Consider the following 16816-nt stretch of genomic DNA (forward strand, 5'->3'; position numbering starts at 1 on the left):
AGCCTGAAAACCACAGCTGGCAGCTTTACCGTGGTTGGGGATCCAATGTGGAGGTCCCCTCAGGCTCTTTTTTATAATTATTTTATAAATATTAATAATTACACAATAAAAGTAGGGTCCCCCCCAAATTGGATCACCAGCCAAGGTAAAGCGGACAGCTGTGGTCTGGTATTCTCAGGGTGGGAAGGTCCATAGTTATTGGGCCTTCACAGCCTAAAAATAGCAGGCCGCAGGCACCCCAGACGTGGCGCATCCACTAGATGCGCCAATCCTGGCGCTTCACCCCAGCTCATCCCGTGCCCTGGTGCAGTGGCAAACGGGGTAATAAATCGGGTTGATACTAGCTGTAAAGTCACCTGAGATCAAGCCCAGCAGTTTGTGATGTCATGGCGTCTATTAGATACCCAACATCATAAACTGTCAGTACTAACAAAAACAAAAAATCGACAAAAGAAATTTATTTGAAAAAACAGTCCCCAAAACATTTCCTCTTTCACCAATTTATTGTAAGAAAAAAAATAAAGGGGTCCCACGACGACTCTGGACCGTCTAGAATATGGGGGGGAGACACTCAGGGAACGTATCCCCCATTTTCTAGGAGTGCGGACCCTTCATGTGAGGAGTGTGGGTGCAATGAATCTGCACTCACTCTCCCCGGGTCCACAGCAGCAGAGTCCATGTCGTAATGGTTGCTACCAAAGCTGCAATGCCCTGCTCATGAGGTAAGGGCATGCCTAATCAGGAGAACTACTGTAGAGGAAGCTCTGCTCACTGGTATATAGGTGCTCAGAGGTAATAATAGATAAAATTAGTGAGTAACCTCGGCACTCTAAATCTCCCAGACTAAGTCAGTAAGTCCCAATGGATAGTAATGCAAAATCACTCTTTATTGGTCCGTATTAAGAACATTTTTTTTTCATAAGCATATATGTTTTTGTCCAAAACAAGTTACAAATGACGTTTCGGCCTGAGCCTTCGTCAGATTGGACTTATCTGCATGTAATCATGAAAAATGACAATAATCAGTATCACATAAGAGTGAGAGAACAATAACATAAACTCGAACAATGTAGAGGTACAATTGGGATGCAGCAAAAAAATTGCAACACAGCAAGAAATGAAACACATGATACAAATGTCATAATACAGTTCAAGGACAATATAGTAATGACAAATATGGGGTCAGAGTAGGCTTAGACAGCTCTGGTACGAAAGAGATGTCAATCATAAAGTAACATGTGCAGTAGGTGTAGAGCTACACTATGCATGGCAGAGCTAATGGGTAGACCGACCATAGAAAAAGAACGGAGAAAAAGTGGAGAAAAAGTGGAGAAAAAGTGGAGAAAAAGTGGAGCATAAGAGGAGAAAAAGTGGAGAAAAAAGTGGAGAAAAAGTGGAGAAAAAGTGGAGAAAAAGTGGAGAAAAAGTGGAGAAAAAGTGGAGCATAAGAGGAGAAAAAGTGGAGAAAAAAGTGGAGAAAAAGTGGAGAAAAAGTGGAGCATAAGAGGAGAAAAAGTGGAGAAAAAGTGGAGAAAAAGTGGAGCATAAGAGGAGAAAAAGTGGAGAAAAAGTGGAGCATAAGAGGAGAAAAAGTGGAGAAAAAGTGGAGAAAAAGTGGAGCATAAGAGGAGAAAAAGTGGAGAAAAAAGTGGAGAAAAAGTGGAGAAAAAGTGGAGCATAAGAGGAGAAAAAGTGGAGAAAAAGTGGAGAAAAAGTGGAGAAAAAGTGGAGCATAAGAGGAGAAAAAGTGGAGATTAAGAGGAGAAAAAGTGGAGAAAAAGTGGAGCATAAGAGGAGAAAAAGTGGAGAAAAAGTGGAGAAAAAGTGGAGCATAAGAGGAGAAAAAGTGGAGAAAAAAGTGGAGAAAAAGTGGAGAAAAAGTGGAGAAAAAGTGGAGAAAAAGTGGAGCATAAGAGGAGAAAAAGTGGAGAAAAAAGTGGAGAAAAAGTGGAGAAAAAGAGGAGAAAAAGTGGAGAAAAAAGTGGAGAAAAAGTGGAGAAAAAGTGGAGCATAAGAGGAGAAAAAGTGGAGAAAAAGTGGAGCATAAGAGGAGAAAAAGTGGAGAAAAAGTGGAGAAAAAGTGGAGAAAAAGTGGAGAAAAAGTGGAGCATAAGAGGAGAAAAAGTGGAGAAAAAGTGGAGCATAAGAGGAGAAAAAGTGGAGAAAAAGTGGAGAAAAAGTGGAGCATAAGAGGAGAAAAAGTGGAGAAAAAAGTGGAGAAAAAGTGGAGAAAAAGTGGAGCATAAGAGGAGAAAAAGTGGAGAAAAAGTGGAGAAAAAGTGGAGAAAAAGTGGAGAAAAAGTGGAGCATAAGAGGAGAAAAAGTGGAGATTAAGAGGAGAAAAAGTGGAGAAAAAGTGGAGCATAAGAGGAGAAAAAGTGGAGAAAAAGTGGAGAAAAAGTGGAGCATAAGAGGAGAAAAAGTGGAGAAAAAAGTGGAGAAAAAGTGGAGAAAAAGTGGAGAAAAAGTGGAGCATAAGAGGAGAAAAAGTGGAGAAAAAGTGGAGAAAAAGTGGAGAAAAAGTGGAGCATAAGAGGAGAAAAAGTGGAGAAAAAGTGGAGAAAAAGTGGAGAAAAAGTGGAGCATAAGAGGAGAAAAAGTGGAGAAAAAGTGGAGCATAAGAGGAGAAAAAGTGGAGAAAAAAGTGGAGAAAAAGTGGAGAAAAAGTGGAGAAAAAGTGGAGCATAAGAGGAGAAAAAGTGGAGAAAAAAGTGGAGAAAAAGTGGAGAAAAAGTGGAGCATAAGAGGAGAAAAAGTGGAGATTAAGAGGAGAAAAAGTGGAGCATAAGAGGAGAAAAAGTGGAGAAAAAGTGGAGAAAAAGTGGAGCATAAGAGGAGAAAAAGTGGAGAAAAAAGTGGAGAAAAAGTGGAGAAAAAGTGGAGAAAAAGTGGAGAAAAAGTGGAGCATAAGAGGAGAAAAAGTGGAGAAAAAAGTGGAGAAAAAGTGGAGAAAAAGAGGAGAAAAAGTGGAGAAAAAAGTGGAGAAAAAGTGGAGAAAAAGTGGAGCATAAGAGGAGAAAAAGTGGAGAAAAAGTGGAGAAAAAGTGGAGAAAAAGTGGAGCATAAGAGGAGAAAAAGTGGAGAAAAAGTGGAGCATAAGAGGAGAAAAAGTGGAGAAAAAGTGGAGAAAAAGTGGAGCATAAGAGGAGAAAAAGTGGAGAAAAAAGTGGAGAAAAAGTGGAGAAAAAGTGGAGCATAAGAGGAGAAAAAGTGGAGAAAAAGTGGAGAAAAAGTGGAGAAAAAGTGGAGCATAAGAGGAGAAAAAGTGGAGATTAAGAGGAGAAAAAGTGGAGAAAAAGTGGAGCATAAGAGGAGAAAAAGTGGAGAAAAAGTGGAGAAAAAGTGGAGCATAAGAGGAGAAAAAGTAGAGAAAAAGTGGAGAAAAAGTGGAGAAAAAGTGGAGAAAAAGTGGAGCATAAGAGGAGAAAAAGTGGAGAAAAAGTGGAGCATAAGAGGAGAAAAAGTGGAGAAAAAAGTGGAGAAAAAGTGGAGAAAAAGTGGAGAAAAAGTGGAGCATAAGAGGAGAAAAAGTGGAGAAAAAGTGGAGAAAAAGTGGAGCATAAGAGGAGAAAAAGTGGAGAAAAAGTGGAGAAAAAGTGGAGAAAAAGTGGAGAAAAAGTGGAGCATAAGAGGAGAAAAAGTGGAGAAAAAAGTGGAGAAAAAGTGGAGAAAAAGTGGAGCATAAGAGGAGAAAAAGTGGAGAAAAAAGTGGAGAAAAAGTGGAGAAAAAGTGGAGAAAAAGTGGAGCATAAGAGGAGAAAAAGTGGAGATTAAGAGGAGAAAAAGTGGAGAAAAAGTGGAGCATAAGAGGAGAAAAAGTGGAGAAAAAAGTGGAGAAAAAGTGGAGAAAAAGTGGAGCATAAGAGGAGAAAAAGTGGAGATTAAGAGGAGAAAAAGTGGAGAAAAAGTGGAGCATAAGAGGAGAAAAAGTGGAGAAAAAGTGGAGCATAAGAGGAAAAAAAGTGGAGAAAAAGTGGAGAAAAAAAGTGGAGAAAAAAGTGGAGAAAAAGTGGAGCATAAGAGGAGAAAAAGTGGAGAAAAAAGTGGAGAAAAAGTGGAGAAAAAGTGGAGCATAAGAGGAGAAAAAGTGGAGAAAAAAGTGGAGAAAAAGTGGAGAAAAAGTGGAGAAAAAGTGGAGCATAAGAGGAGAAAAAGTGGAGAAAAAGTGGAGCATAAGAGGAGAAAAAGTGGAGAAAAAGTGGAGAAAAAGTGGAGAAAAAGTGGAGAAAAAGTGGAGCATAAGAGGAGAAAAAGTGGAGAAAAAAGTGGAGAAAAAGTGGAGCATAAGAGGAGAAAAAGTGGAGAAAAAGTGGAGAAAAAGTGGAGCAAAAGAGGAGAAAAAGTGGAGAAAAAGTGGAGCATAAGAGGAGAAAAAGTGGAGAAAAAGTGGAGCATAAGAGGAGAAAAAGTGGAGAAAAAATTGGAGAAAAAGTGGAGAAAAAGTGGAGCATAAGAGGAGAAAAAGTGGAGAAAAAGTGGAGAAAAAGTGGAGCATAAGAGGAGAAAAAGTGGAGATTAAGAGGAGAAAAAGTGGAGAAAAAGTGGAGCATAAGAGGAGAAAAAGTGGAGAAAAAGTGGAGAAAAAGTGGAGCATAAGAGGAGAAAAAGTGGAGATTAAGAGGAGAAAAAGTGGAGAAAAAGTGGAGAAAAAGTGGAGCATAAGAGGAGAAAAAGTGGAGAAAAAGTGGAGCATAAGAGGAGAAAAAGTGGAGATTAAGAGGAGAAAAAGTGGAGAAAAAGTGGAGCATAAGAGGAGAAAAAGTGGAGAAAAAGTGGAGAAAAAGTGGAGCATAAGAGGAGAAAAAGTGGAGAAAAAGTGGAGAAAAAGTGGAGCATAAGAGGAGAAAAAGTGGAGATTAAGAGGAGAAAAAGTGGAGAAAAAGTGGAGCATAAGAGAAGAAAAAGTGGAGAAAAAGTGGAGCATAAGAGGAGAAAAAGTGGAGAAAAAAGTGGAGAAAAAGTGGAGAAAAAGTGGAGCATAAGAGGAGAAAAAGTGGAGAAAAAGTGGAGAAAAAGTGGAGCATAAGAGGAGAAAAAGTGGAGAAAAAGTGGAGCATAAGAGGAGAAAAAGTGTAGAAAAAGTGGAGCATAAGAGGAGAAAAAGTGGAGAAAAAGTGGAGAAAAAAGTGGAGAAAAAAGTGGAGAAAAAGTGGAGCATAAGAGGAGAAAAAGTGGAGAAAAAAGTGGAGAAAAAGTGGAGAAAAAGTGGAGCATAAGAGGAGAAAAAGTGGAGAAAAAAGTGGAGAAAAAGTGGAGAAAAAGTGGAGCATAAGAGGAGAAAAAGTGGAGAAAAAGTGGAGCATAAGAGGAGAAAAAGTGGAGAAAAAGTGGAGAAAAAGTGGAGAAAAAAATGGAGAAAAAGTGGAGAAAAAGTGGAGAAAAAGTGGAGAATAAGAGGAGAAAAAGTGGAGAAAAAGTGGAGAATAAGAGGAGAAAAAGTGGAGAATAAGTGGAGAAAAAAATGGAGAAAAAGTGGAGAAAAAAATGGAGAAAAAGTGGAGCACCCTTTGGTGCCTTTCATGTGGCACTAAGGGGTGCTTAGCTTTGTATTTAGTCAAAAAAATGAAAAAAAAAATGACGTAGGGTTCCCCCTAGTTTTGTAGCCAGCTAGGGTAAAGCAGACGGCTGCAGCCTGCAGACCACAGCTGGCAACCTCACCTTGGCTGGTAATCCAAAACTGAGGTCACCCCACGCTGTTATTTTAAATTAAATAAATAATTAAAAAAAAAAACACGTAGGGGTCCCCCAAAATTGGATCACCAGCCAAGGTAAAGCAGACAGCTGGGGCCTGATATTCTCAGACTAGGGAGGTCCATGGTTATTGGAATCTCCCCAGCCTAAAAATAGCAGGCCGCAGCCGCCCCAGAAGTGGCGCATCCATTAGATGCGCCAATCCTGGTGCTTCGCCCCAGCTCATCCCGCGCCCTGGTGCGGTGGCAAACGGGGTAATATATGGGGTTAATACCAGATGTGTAATGTCACCTGGCATCAAGCCCTGGGGTTGGTGAGGTCAGGCGTCTATCAGATACCCGACATCACCAACCCAGTCAGTAATAAAAAAAAATAGACGACAAACACATTTTTATTTGAAAAAACACTCCCCAAAACATTCCCTCTTTAACCAATTTATTAGAATGAAAAACAAATCCAGGTCTGCTGTAATCCAAGGGGTTGCCATGACGATCCACACTGTCCCAGTCAATGAAGAGCAGGATGTTCCCCATTGGCTGGGAGAGCAGTGCAGTGACCTGAGCTAACATCAATGGGTCAGCCCAGGTCACTGCAGGGCATGACAAGTGCTGCTGTCAGCAAGGTACATTACCTGCGCTGATCTCCAGCACTGCCGACAGCCCCTGTCACTGAGGTCAATGACCGGCGCCTTCACATCAAGTATCGCGAGAGGTCCGTGACGTCTCGGGTGGGAAGCGAGAGGTGATGTGACAAGCGGCGGCCATGGAGGACAGTGACAGCGCTGAGGTCTGGATGGCGGGACTTCATCACCGCAGGTAAGCCGAGCGGGGGGGGGGAGGGGGGGTGCGTGTGTGAGAGTGTGTGTGTGTGTGTGTATATGTATGTATACATGCTGCGGGCAGGAGGGGGCGGAGCGAGCTGAGCGGGAAGTGTGGGCTTCCTGCACGTAACTAAGATAAACATCGGGTTACTAACCAAGCGCTTTGCTTGGATACCCGATGTTTATCTTGGTTACCAGCTTGTGGCAGGCTGCCAGCGATGGCTCCTGCACACTGTAGCTGTAAAAAGCCCTGCTTTTTGCTGCTAGAACCGTTCTCGAACGTATCTAGAACTATCGAGCTTTTAGCAAAAAGCTCGAGTTCTAGTTCGATCTCGAACAGCCGAAAAATCACTCGAGCCTAGAACTGGAGAACCACGAACCGCGAACCGCGCTCAACTCTACTCATTAGCATGCCCACAGGGCGTCCATCTAGAACCTTCCACATGAGTTTTCCTTCTGTCTGTGACTTTTACATTATTATTTTCACAGTTTTGAAATCCAGGAAAAATCTGAAGAAGATTCATCCTGAAGCCATAATGGAGAAAGGAGAAAGCGATGTGTGGGGAGATGAGCGGTGCAAAGAGGAGGATCCTACAGGTAATCGCCCCACAATATAAATAAGAGCAGAGCCACACTCTCTTCATTCTCCGGAGCAGATATAGCGCCGCAGAGCCGGGGATTATTACAGTGTTTTATAATATTAAAGGGTACTTTACACACTGCGATCTCGCTAGCGAGCGTACTTGCCCCTGTCTGTTGTGCGACATGGGCAAATCGCTGCCCATGGCGCACAACCTCCTTAGTCCCCGTGACACGGATTTACCTGCCCTGCGACGTCGCTCTGTCCGGCGATCCGCCTCCTTTCTAAGGGGGATGTTCGTGCGCCGTCACAGCGACGTCACACAGCAGGCGACCAAAAGAAGCGGAGGGGCGGAGATGAGCGGGACGTAACATCCCACCTCCTTCCTTCCACATAGCCGGTTGAGGCAGGTAAGGAGATGCTCGTCGCTCCTGCGGTGTCACACATAGCGATGTGTGGTGCCGCAGGAGCGACGAACAACATCGTACCTGTGGCAGCAGCGATATTAAGGAAATGAGCGACGTGTCAACGAGCAACGATTTTTCACATTTTTGTGCTTGTTGATCGTCGTTCATTGGTGTCACATGCTGCGATGTCGGTAACGGCGACGGAAGTGCGTCACTACTGACGTGACCCCGACGCTATATCGTTACCGATATCGCAGAGTGTAAAGTACCCTTAACAGTAGTTTACATTGTTTACATGAGGTATGCGGTGTACTCTAGTGCATCAAGGGTTACACTCCCCAAAGGGCTTGTTACTAGGCAGAATAGCTGGTGGGAGGAGTCTTAGTACATAACTGCCGTTACCTCAGGTGTTAGTCAGAGTACAGTTGGAGCTCAGCCCGTGCACAGGCCAGACACATGAGGGGAATTTACTCCCCGCTCCAGAGGGCTGTATGGGAATGGACTGACCCAAAACTACGAGCAGGATCTCTTAGGACTTTTACATCTTTAGGCAGATGGAATGCCCTGGTCTGCACAGCGCCCTATCCTACCCAAAACTCAACCCCCTTCACTCCCAAGGCGGTTTTCACCTCTATGACCCAGGCAATTTTTTTCAATTCTGACCAGAGTCACTTTAAAAGGTTACAACTAGTGATGGGCAGACTTGCAGATAACACGAACCCGCCAGTCCCGGTTATCTGGTTTTTAAAATCCGGTTCCAGTCCCCATATAGGTCAATAGGGACCAGAATCCAGTGATTAAAAATGTTGGTACAAGGGATAGCTTATAGGAGCAGGCGTGCTGTACTTACTGATGCTCTGTCGCAGCTATCCACTGCTTCCAGGCCACGCATTCACTTCTGGAGCCGATAATTTACCTTTATTGAATATGCACTGCTTTCCCAACCCACCAGCGGCTGTGATTGGTTGCAGTCAGATGCACATCCACTCTGAGTGTCAGCTGACTGCTTCTAATGACAGATGCTATGTAAGTCTATAGCGTACAGTAAAAATTATGATACCCAGCACAGATAAAGCATACGGCTACAGGCTGCAGCCCCCAGCCATGCGCTCTACTTGGCTGTGCATCAAAATAAGAGGAACCGCATGCACTTTTTTTTTTTAATTATTTAATAAATAATTAAAATAAAATGACATGCGCTTCCCCCAAAGTTTAATACCCAGCCAACATAAAACCTGACAGCTGTGGGCTGGTATTCTCAGGCTGGGGAGACCCATGGTTAGTAGAATGCCCCCCAACCTAACAATAGGAGACTGCAGCTGCCCAGGATTGTTGCATCTATTAGACGCGACAAACCCAGCGCTTTACTTGGCTCTTCCCAATTGCCCTGGTTCAGTGGCAACCAGGATAATATCGGTTAATAACAGCCCACAGCTACCACTAAGCCCTAGATTAGTAGTGTAATGCGTCTATGAGACCCCCCCAATTACTGATCTGGAAATGAAAGTAAATAAACACAAACACCGAAAAAATCCTTTATTTGAAATCAAATACAAGAAAAACACCCCCTTTCACCACTTTATTAACCCCCCAAAACACCCCTGCAGGTCCAACATAATCCATACGAGGTCCAATGATGATTCAGCTCTGTTACGTCTGAGTCACAGCGAGCGGCCATATGGCATGACTGTCCACTCTGAGCTCTCAGCAGAGAAAGAATGAGCTGCAGCAATCCGCGATGATGTCAATCAAGTTACTTGCGGTCACAGATGAACGTTCACACAGTCCTCCACCTGTGACTGCAGGTAACCTGACCTCAGAGGACCTTAGGTGACATAATTAAACTCAGTGAATTCACTGCATTTTTTTGCCAAGTGATGCAGATTGGGTGCTGAAATTTTGACACCATATTCATGCGCCTATTCTACACCTCCTGGCAAAAACATCGCATTACTACCGCATCAGACCGCATGCGGTTTTGATGCGGGTTTTTTTTTTGCCAGGAGGCATAGATTGGATGCATGAATATGGTTTTGTTTTTTTGTTTTTAAACTCGTTTTATTGAAAGTTAAGTAAAGCATTACATACAAGAATAAATCAGCAAATTGTTCAGTGAGACAGTGTACAAGTAAACTGGTTGTTCATCAAAATAATAAAGTAACAACAATCAAATCAACGTCCATTATTTTCAGCATATCCAAATAGCATCAAACCTAGCTAAGGTATTAGTTCGCGAGACACATCCAACTCAAGGCAAGAGAACCCATATCGTCCAGGAGAGAGCAACCCAAGCTTCGGGGAACTCGTGGTATCCCTCATATATTGCATCACGGATCACATGTGTCTCCTTTCTGCCTATCAGGGCACTACTGGCTATTGCAATAATACCGATTGTAGGTTATCAGCAAGAGAACCAGGAGATCCGCCAGTCAAGGGCGACCTCATCCATCTACCCCAGATTTTGTCAAATTTAATTGGAGAGCCTCTTGACTTGTAAACAAATTGCTCTGACGGGATTATTGCGTTTACCAATGCAATCCAAGAGGCTCTAGTTGGGGAATGAGTGCTCATCCAATTTAGTATAATGCCTTTCCGGGCCAGAAAAAGAACCTTCTTTATTAATAGACTCTCATCTTGGGACCAGGAGCGTACATCTACCACCCCAAATAGACATAGGACTGGGCACATAGCAACCGCTTTTTGAAATATGGCGGAAAGAGTCATTATGATCTCGCTCCAATAGGAGAGAATGACTCGGCAATCCCATATCATGTGCCAGAAATCAGCACTGTCTCTCCCGCATCTCGGACAGCCCATCCCCACCGAATTATTCAGCTTTTTCATTTTGTTCAGTCTCTGGGGAGTAATATAACTTTGGTGTATTATATATAATTGGATCAGTCTATTGTTAACAGCAGGAGAGACCAATGTGTGGGATTCGACAATGTCATCCCACACTACATCATCAATTTCAGGGATCCTGGCACTCCACCTCTCACGGACAGAAAGAGGATTATTCATGGCCTTGGCCCGAATGAGGGAGGAGTATAGTTTAGAGATAAGACCACCAGGGCCCTGTGATCTAATAATTCCAATAACTGGGAAGGAAGAGAATCTAACCCCACGACCAGAGAACTGAGCTCGAAAGGCGTGCCTAATCTGGAGATACTGAAACCCATGAGATTCCGGCAAGTCGAATTCTGTCCGCAGTTGCGCAAAGGGGCGGAGTTCACCATCCCGGACCAGTGATCCCAGGGAGATTATTCCGCGATTCCTCCATTCACCAAACCCCGGCAACCCACAAAAATGTGGAAGGTCCAAGTTATCCCACAAGGGCGTCTCAGTTGGTACATCACAAAATCCAAATATAGCTTTAGCCTCTTTCCAGATCCTGGCCCCCAATTTGTGTATCGGGAGGACACGACCCCCAGGGGACCTCCTGTGATCCGTCAGTAACGGCCACAGGAGATCCACACCTGTGAACTCTGCCAGGAGTCCCTCCGGAGAACCCCCAACTCGAGGAAGTGTCCATGGACCCAAATATTTCGCTTGTCTGGCCAGATAGTAAATATAAAGATCAGGAAGTGCCATACCCCCCATATCCTTGGGTCTTTGTAATTTGGCCAGTTGGACCCTTGACCTGGACGAGCCCCAGACAAAGGTAATCATTAGAGATTCCAGGGACCGGAAGAAAGAGCGAGGAATCTGCACGAATACATGCTGGGTAATATAGAGACACTTTGGTTGCACTATCATTTTGAGGAGGTTAATCCTTCCCGCCACTGACAGTGGGAGTTGGCTCCATCTATTAAATTTCTCCCCGAAGTACGCTAGTAAGGGGGCTATATTTCTCGCTATCATCTCCGCAGGGCTTCCCGCCAGTATAATTCCGAGATATTTAAAATGATCCACCACCGGAACACTGCATATGTGGTCGTACACCAGGTCCTCTCTGTTCCGAGACAGAAAGAGGAGGTACGATTTTGACCAATTTATTGACAAACCTGAGAACTCCCCAAATCGATCAATCAAGTGCACGGCTCTGGGAATGGAGGAATCCGGATCAGATGCAAACAGTAACAAATCGTCTGCGTACAAAGATAAACGTTCATCTCCCTTACTATGTCTCACCCCCCGGTAGACTGGGTCCGCCCGGATGCGCAACGCCAGCGGTTCCATGGCAAGAGCGAACAGGAGAGGGGATAGGGGACATCCCTGTCTGGTTCCCCTCCCCAAAGAGAAAGTTTCCGACACACCACCGCCCACCTGAATATTAGCAGATGGAGCTTTATATATGATCTCAATCCATCTGATAAATTCGTTGCCGAAACCAAATGCCCGCAGTACCTCCAGCAGGTATGGCCATTCTATAGAGTCGAAGGCTTTGGCTGCATCCAGAGAGACCAGAGCCCAATCCTCCTCTAACTTGGTGCCCATCTGTAAGATCACCTGCGCCCTCCTCAGATTATCCGAGGTACTCCTACCCGGGATGAAACCTGACTGATCCTCATGTACTATAGAGGAGATCACCTTTTTGAGTCTATTTGCTAGAATTTTGGTGAGAATTTTGTAATCGGAGTTCAACAAAGAGATCGGTGTGTACGAGCCACAATCCAATGGATCTTTATCTGGTTTCAATAGCAGGACAATGGTTGCCTCATAGAAGGAACCAGGCAACCATCCCCTGCTGAACGAGGCTTCAACCGTTTCCAGGAGGGCTGGGGCCAGCTCCCCCTGATATTTGTCAAAGATCTCAATCGGGAGTCCGTCTGGCCCAGACGCCTTACCCCTATTGAGGGTCTTCATCGCCTCCACCATCTCTTCCATTTTGATGGGCTCATCCAGGGCCAATCTCTGAGTCAAAGTCAACCTGGGAAACTCCAGATCTCGAAGGTACTCAGCAATCTCCTCCCTTGACACGGTCAGCCTGGACTCATACAGGTTCCTATAGAAGTCCAAAAATACCTCCAATATACCATTAACGGAAGTAACTGTTCCTCCACGAGAGTCTCTTATCCGGAGGACCGCAGGTGAGCTAGTGGATTGACGCACCAGGAACGCCAGTAAGCTACTGGACTGGTTCCCTTGCTCAAAATACCTCTGGCTCGTGAAGAATACATGTCTCTTAGCCTTGTCTTGCAAATACAAGAGATATTTCCTCCCAGCCTGAAGTCAATGAAATCTATTTTCCTCAGATGGGTCCGAGGTGAATCTATGTTCAAGCACTCTATTTTGGGTGGCCAATTCCTCCTCCTCTCTGGCCGCCTGTTTCTTAAGATAGGAAATAGAGGAGTGACAGCATCCCCTCAAATACGCCTTAAGCGCGTCCCAATAAGCCGAGTGATTCTCTTCCACGGAGTTCATTTCCGTGTATGCCCCAAGCTGATCAGGAATCCTGTCATTAGCTCCAAAGAGTGATAGCCACCAAGGGTTAATTTTCCTTGACAATTTATGAGATTTACATCCTTCCCATTTAATGCCTACGACCACCGGAGAATGGTCTGATACTGATCTGGGCAAATGACATACCGATTGTATATGGGCACAGACTCTTTCATTTCCACAAATATAATCAATTCGAGATAACGAGTTTTTCCCCGGAGTGTAACATGTATATTCTCTCAGTGCTGGGTTAAAGAACCGCCACATATCGTACCATCCCACCTCCTGTAAGAATATACTCAGTCTAGTTTGTATCGTGGGGGAGATCGGGACCTGTTGAGTGCTGAATCTATCCAGTCCCGTGTTATTAATCAAATTGAAGTCCCCCATGCAGAGCACTAAGGCTTGTGGGAATTGTGATGCGAACTTAGCCGCCTCATATAGAATCGAGATTCCCGTTGCCGGGGGAATGTATATGGCCAAGACCACTATCATGACCCCATCGATGTGAGCCTGGATAAACACATACCTCCCATCAGTGTCTTTTAAAATTTTACCCGGGTCCCACCGCAGAGCTCTGTGGACCAGCACCGATACTCCCCTAGAATATGATGAGTGAACAGAGTGAGCTGACCATTGAACCCAAGGCTTTTGAAGCACTCTAGTGGTTTCCAACAACAAATGGGTCTCTTGTAAACATACAATCTGAGCTTTGGATCTTTTGATATGAGCAAATACTGCCGCCCTTTTCCTGGATGTGCCCAGTCCCCTAACATTCCATGTCATCACACTTAAAGCCATTGAGAGATGCCACTTGCTGAATTGCTAAAAGAATATCAAAAACTTAACCTACAGTAGAACTTGGGTAAACGTACCCTTAAATACAAAATGTCGGTTGCGCACGCACAATCGACAAGAACTGGTCCAGTAGTGCGACCAGAAAAGATTTTCCCCAGCAACGACTAGGGTAAACCAACGTGGCTAGATGGTGTACTTGGTACGGGGGTGTCCTCAAACAAGGACTTGAGCTTCTCCTACAGTCCAATAAATGAATTACCCTGCAGAATAGCCTTTAATCGTGCAAAGGTGAGAGGGTCAAGAATAGACAGGAAGGAACTGAGGGAGGGAGAGAGAAGAAGAGGGTAGGGAGAGAGAAGCAAAGAAGGGATAGAAAGGAGATATAAGAAGGAAGAGAAAGAGAGGAGAGAGAGAGAAAAAAAAAAAAGGGGGGGGGGGGAAGAGACGGCAAAGAGGGGAAAGAGAAACCAGGCAGAAGAGAGAACAAAAAGGGGAGAGATTAGAATAGAAGATAAAGCGGGGACAAGGGAAGAGCACAGAGATATGAGAGGTAGAAAAAGTGAGGGGTTGAAGGGAGAGGAGAAAAGAACAATGAAGAAGTAAGGGGGCGAGGGGAAGAGGGATGAGGAATATGCTAATAGGGGGATAGAGGGGGAGAAGAGGTGGGAGTGTAAATAAGATACAAGAAGGATTGGCAGGGAATCTTAGACTATAGAATATTATGACATATGGTAACCTCAGGTCTTAATATAGCACTAATAGAGCAAAATATAACATTATGAACTGAAGTGCGTCGCCCAATACTGCGAGCCCAAAGCAGAGTTCCAATTTGGATCCAAAAAGGTATAGGATAACACAAGATCGCATGAAGGAGTTCAGAGCGTCGCAACAGCGGTCTGACCCATGTCCCGTCTGGTGTCACCTAGGTCCGGTCCCATCAACGACGAGTAATCCAGATCGCAGGCTGGGCTAAACAAAGATCCCGGAGAACGCAGCAGCCGTCCCATACGCAGGCGCGGCCCCAGGCCTCCCGCCTTCGACGAGGGCCAGACCCGGAGACCGGGTCAATGGGAGACCAATATTGGACGCATCCGGAAACTCTCATGCCTCCAGGAAGGCCGCAGACGCACCAGCGCCTCCAGATGGGATCTCTAGCACCTCAGCCGGCAGGGACCGGAACAGGATCAGATCAGGATCAGGACACTAACGCAATTGCGGTCCCGCTCCACTCACATACCAGGAGGGGTGAAACAAACATGAATCTTTCGCGCCTTCAGAGTTGAGGGACGCCGAGTACCTGTATAGGATGATCCTGAAGCAATCTCATCAGTGATTTCAAACACAGCGTCCCAAGGATTGGAGTCGCATCACCGACCTTGCTCCAAAGAGAATGAAATAGGTGAATCAGAACCGCGACGCTATCACAACCGCGACCCATCAGGCAGCGCCCAAGACCGTGGCGCATCAGCGTTTCCTCTTCAATGTGTTGAGCCAGTCATCCGCTTCCGCAGGAGAGGTGAAGAATAGGGATCGCTCCTGATGAACCACTCTAAGTCGGGCTGGGAAGATCATGGAGTAAGCAATTTGATGCTCTCTGAGACGTTTCTTCACCTGGATGAAGGAGGCCCTCGTTTTCTGGAGCGACGCAGAGAAATCAGGAAAGATCAGTATGGTGGCGTTGTTATGTAGGATCGGGCCCTTGCGCCGCACCAAGGATCGCATCTCTATCCCTGCTGCTCAACAGTCGGGCCAGGAGAGGTCTAGGCTGCGCTCCCGGAGGAGGAGGTCTGGCCGGTACCCGGTGAGCTCTTTCGATAGCGAATGCCGCTGACAGCGTCGCATCAGGGAAAGTTTCGGAGAGCCACTTTTCCATGAACTTACATGGGTCACTCCCTTCTGCTCTCTCCGGCATCCCCAGAATTCTCAGATTATTGCGACGCAGGCGATTTTCTAGGTCATCTGCCCTCTGCGCCCAGTTGTTTGCCGCGCTTTCCAGAGAGGCCAGTCTGCCCGGCGTCGCTCTTGCGTCGTCTTCCAGCGTGGAGATCCGTTGCTCGGTCTCCTTTACCCGCTCTCTCAGGTTTTGCAAATCCAGCCGGAGGAGACCCACATCAATCTTAACCTCCTCAATTTTACCCGTCAGCGACACCTTTGAATCCTGGATCGCTGCAAGTAACTGCGACGTAACCTGCTGTAAGGTTAGCTCCTGCGATTCCTTGGATCCGGCCTCCATGCTCTCCTCCTCCTCCGCCTCGCTGGATTCCCGCTCTGCCTGCTTGCCGGCGCCATCTTGCTGGGAGTCCCGGGCAAACTTCTTCAGCTTCTCAGCCGCTGCTGCGCTGCGACCCCTGCTCATGGTACCGATCCAAATGCTCACCGCACCACAGGTAATCCAGAGGTGTATTTAGGCACCAATTTCGGCAGGATTAATAACGTATATTAGCTTTGGACTGCGGAGCTGCTCTCAGATGCGACCGCTCATGCTGCCTGCTGGCCACGCCCCCCCCGCATGAATATGGTTTAAACATTTCATCACCAAATTTGCCTCTTTTGGCCCTAAAATGCAAAAAAAGGGTTTTCTGTCAGGAGGTACAAATTTGGTGCTGAACCCAGGCGTAGCCATTTTAGCCCCAAATTTGTACCTCCTGGCAGAAAACTGCACCAAAAATGTAAATTTGGTGATGAAATTTTCACACCATATTCAAATACTTAATCTACGGCTCCTGGCAAAAAATGCATCAAAATCGCATGTGGTATGATACGGTAGTGATGCGTTGGTTTTTTTTTTGTCAGGAGGTGTAGATTGGGTGCATGAATATGGTGTGAACATTTCATCACCAAATCTACATCGTTTGGCAAAAAAACCCGCCATTTTCTGCCAAGAGATGCTGTTCTCACCTGAGGTGAGGTCACTGACTTTACTGAGGTCACCTAAGGTTAGGTTACCTGCGGTTACAGGTAGAGGACCATGGGAACCTCCAGCTGTGACTGCAAATAACCTGAGTGATGTCACTGCTGATCGAGTGGCTCATTCCGTCTCTGCCGGGAGCTCACAGTGGACAGTCATGCTCTATGGACGCTCGCTGTGACTCAGATGTAGGTGTTTGTATTTTATTCCAAATAAATTATTTTTTCATT

At 45.5% G+C, this 16816-nt stretch overlaps 2 protein-coding genes across 3 annotated transcripts in view; one reads left to right on the forward strand and one right to left on the reverse strand.

Moving 5' to 3' along the window:
• The window catches only part of LOC142245472 (uncharacterized), a 361830-nt gene that overhangs the window by 157163 nt on the left and 187851 nt on the right, over positions 1 to 16816 (reverse strand).
• Positions 1 to 16816, forward strand: part of LOC142245457 (uncharacterized) — a 75475-nt gene that overhangs the window by 37533 nt on the left and 21126 nt on the right. For both annotated transcript variants that reach the window (XM_075318176.1, XM_075318177.1), the window contains exon 3: positions 7001 to 7108. In XM_075318176.1, the coding sequence (XP_075174291.1) occupies positions 7001 to 7108 (108 nt within the window). The remainder of the gene's footprint in view (positions 1 to 7000; positions 7109 to 16816) is intronic.

Source organism: Anomaloglossus baeobatrachus, chromosome 7 (assembly GCF_048569485.1).
Source record: "Anomaloglossus baeobatrachus isolate aAnoBae1 chromosome 7, aAnoBae1.hap1, whole genome shotgun sequence".
Lineage (NCBI taxonomy): Eukaryota > Metazoa > Chordata > Amphibia > Anura > Aromobatidae > Anomaloglossus > Anomaloglossus baeobatrachus.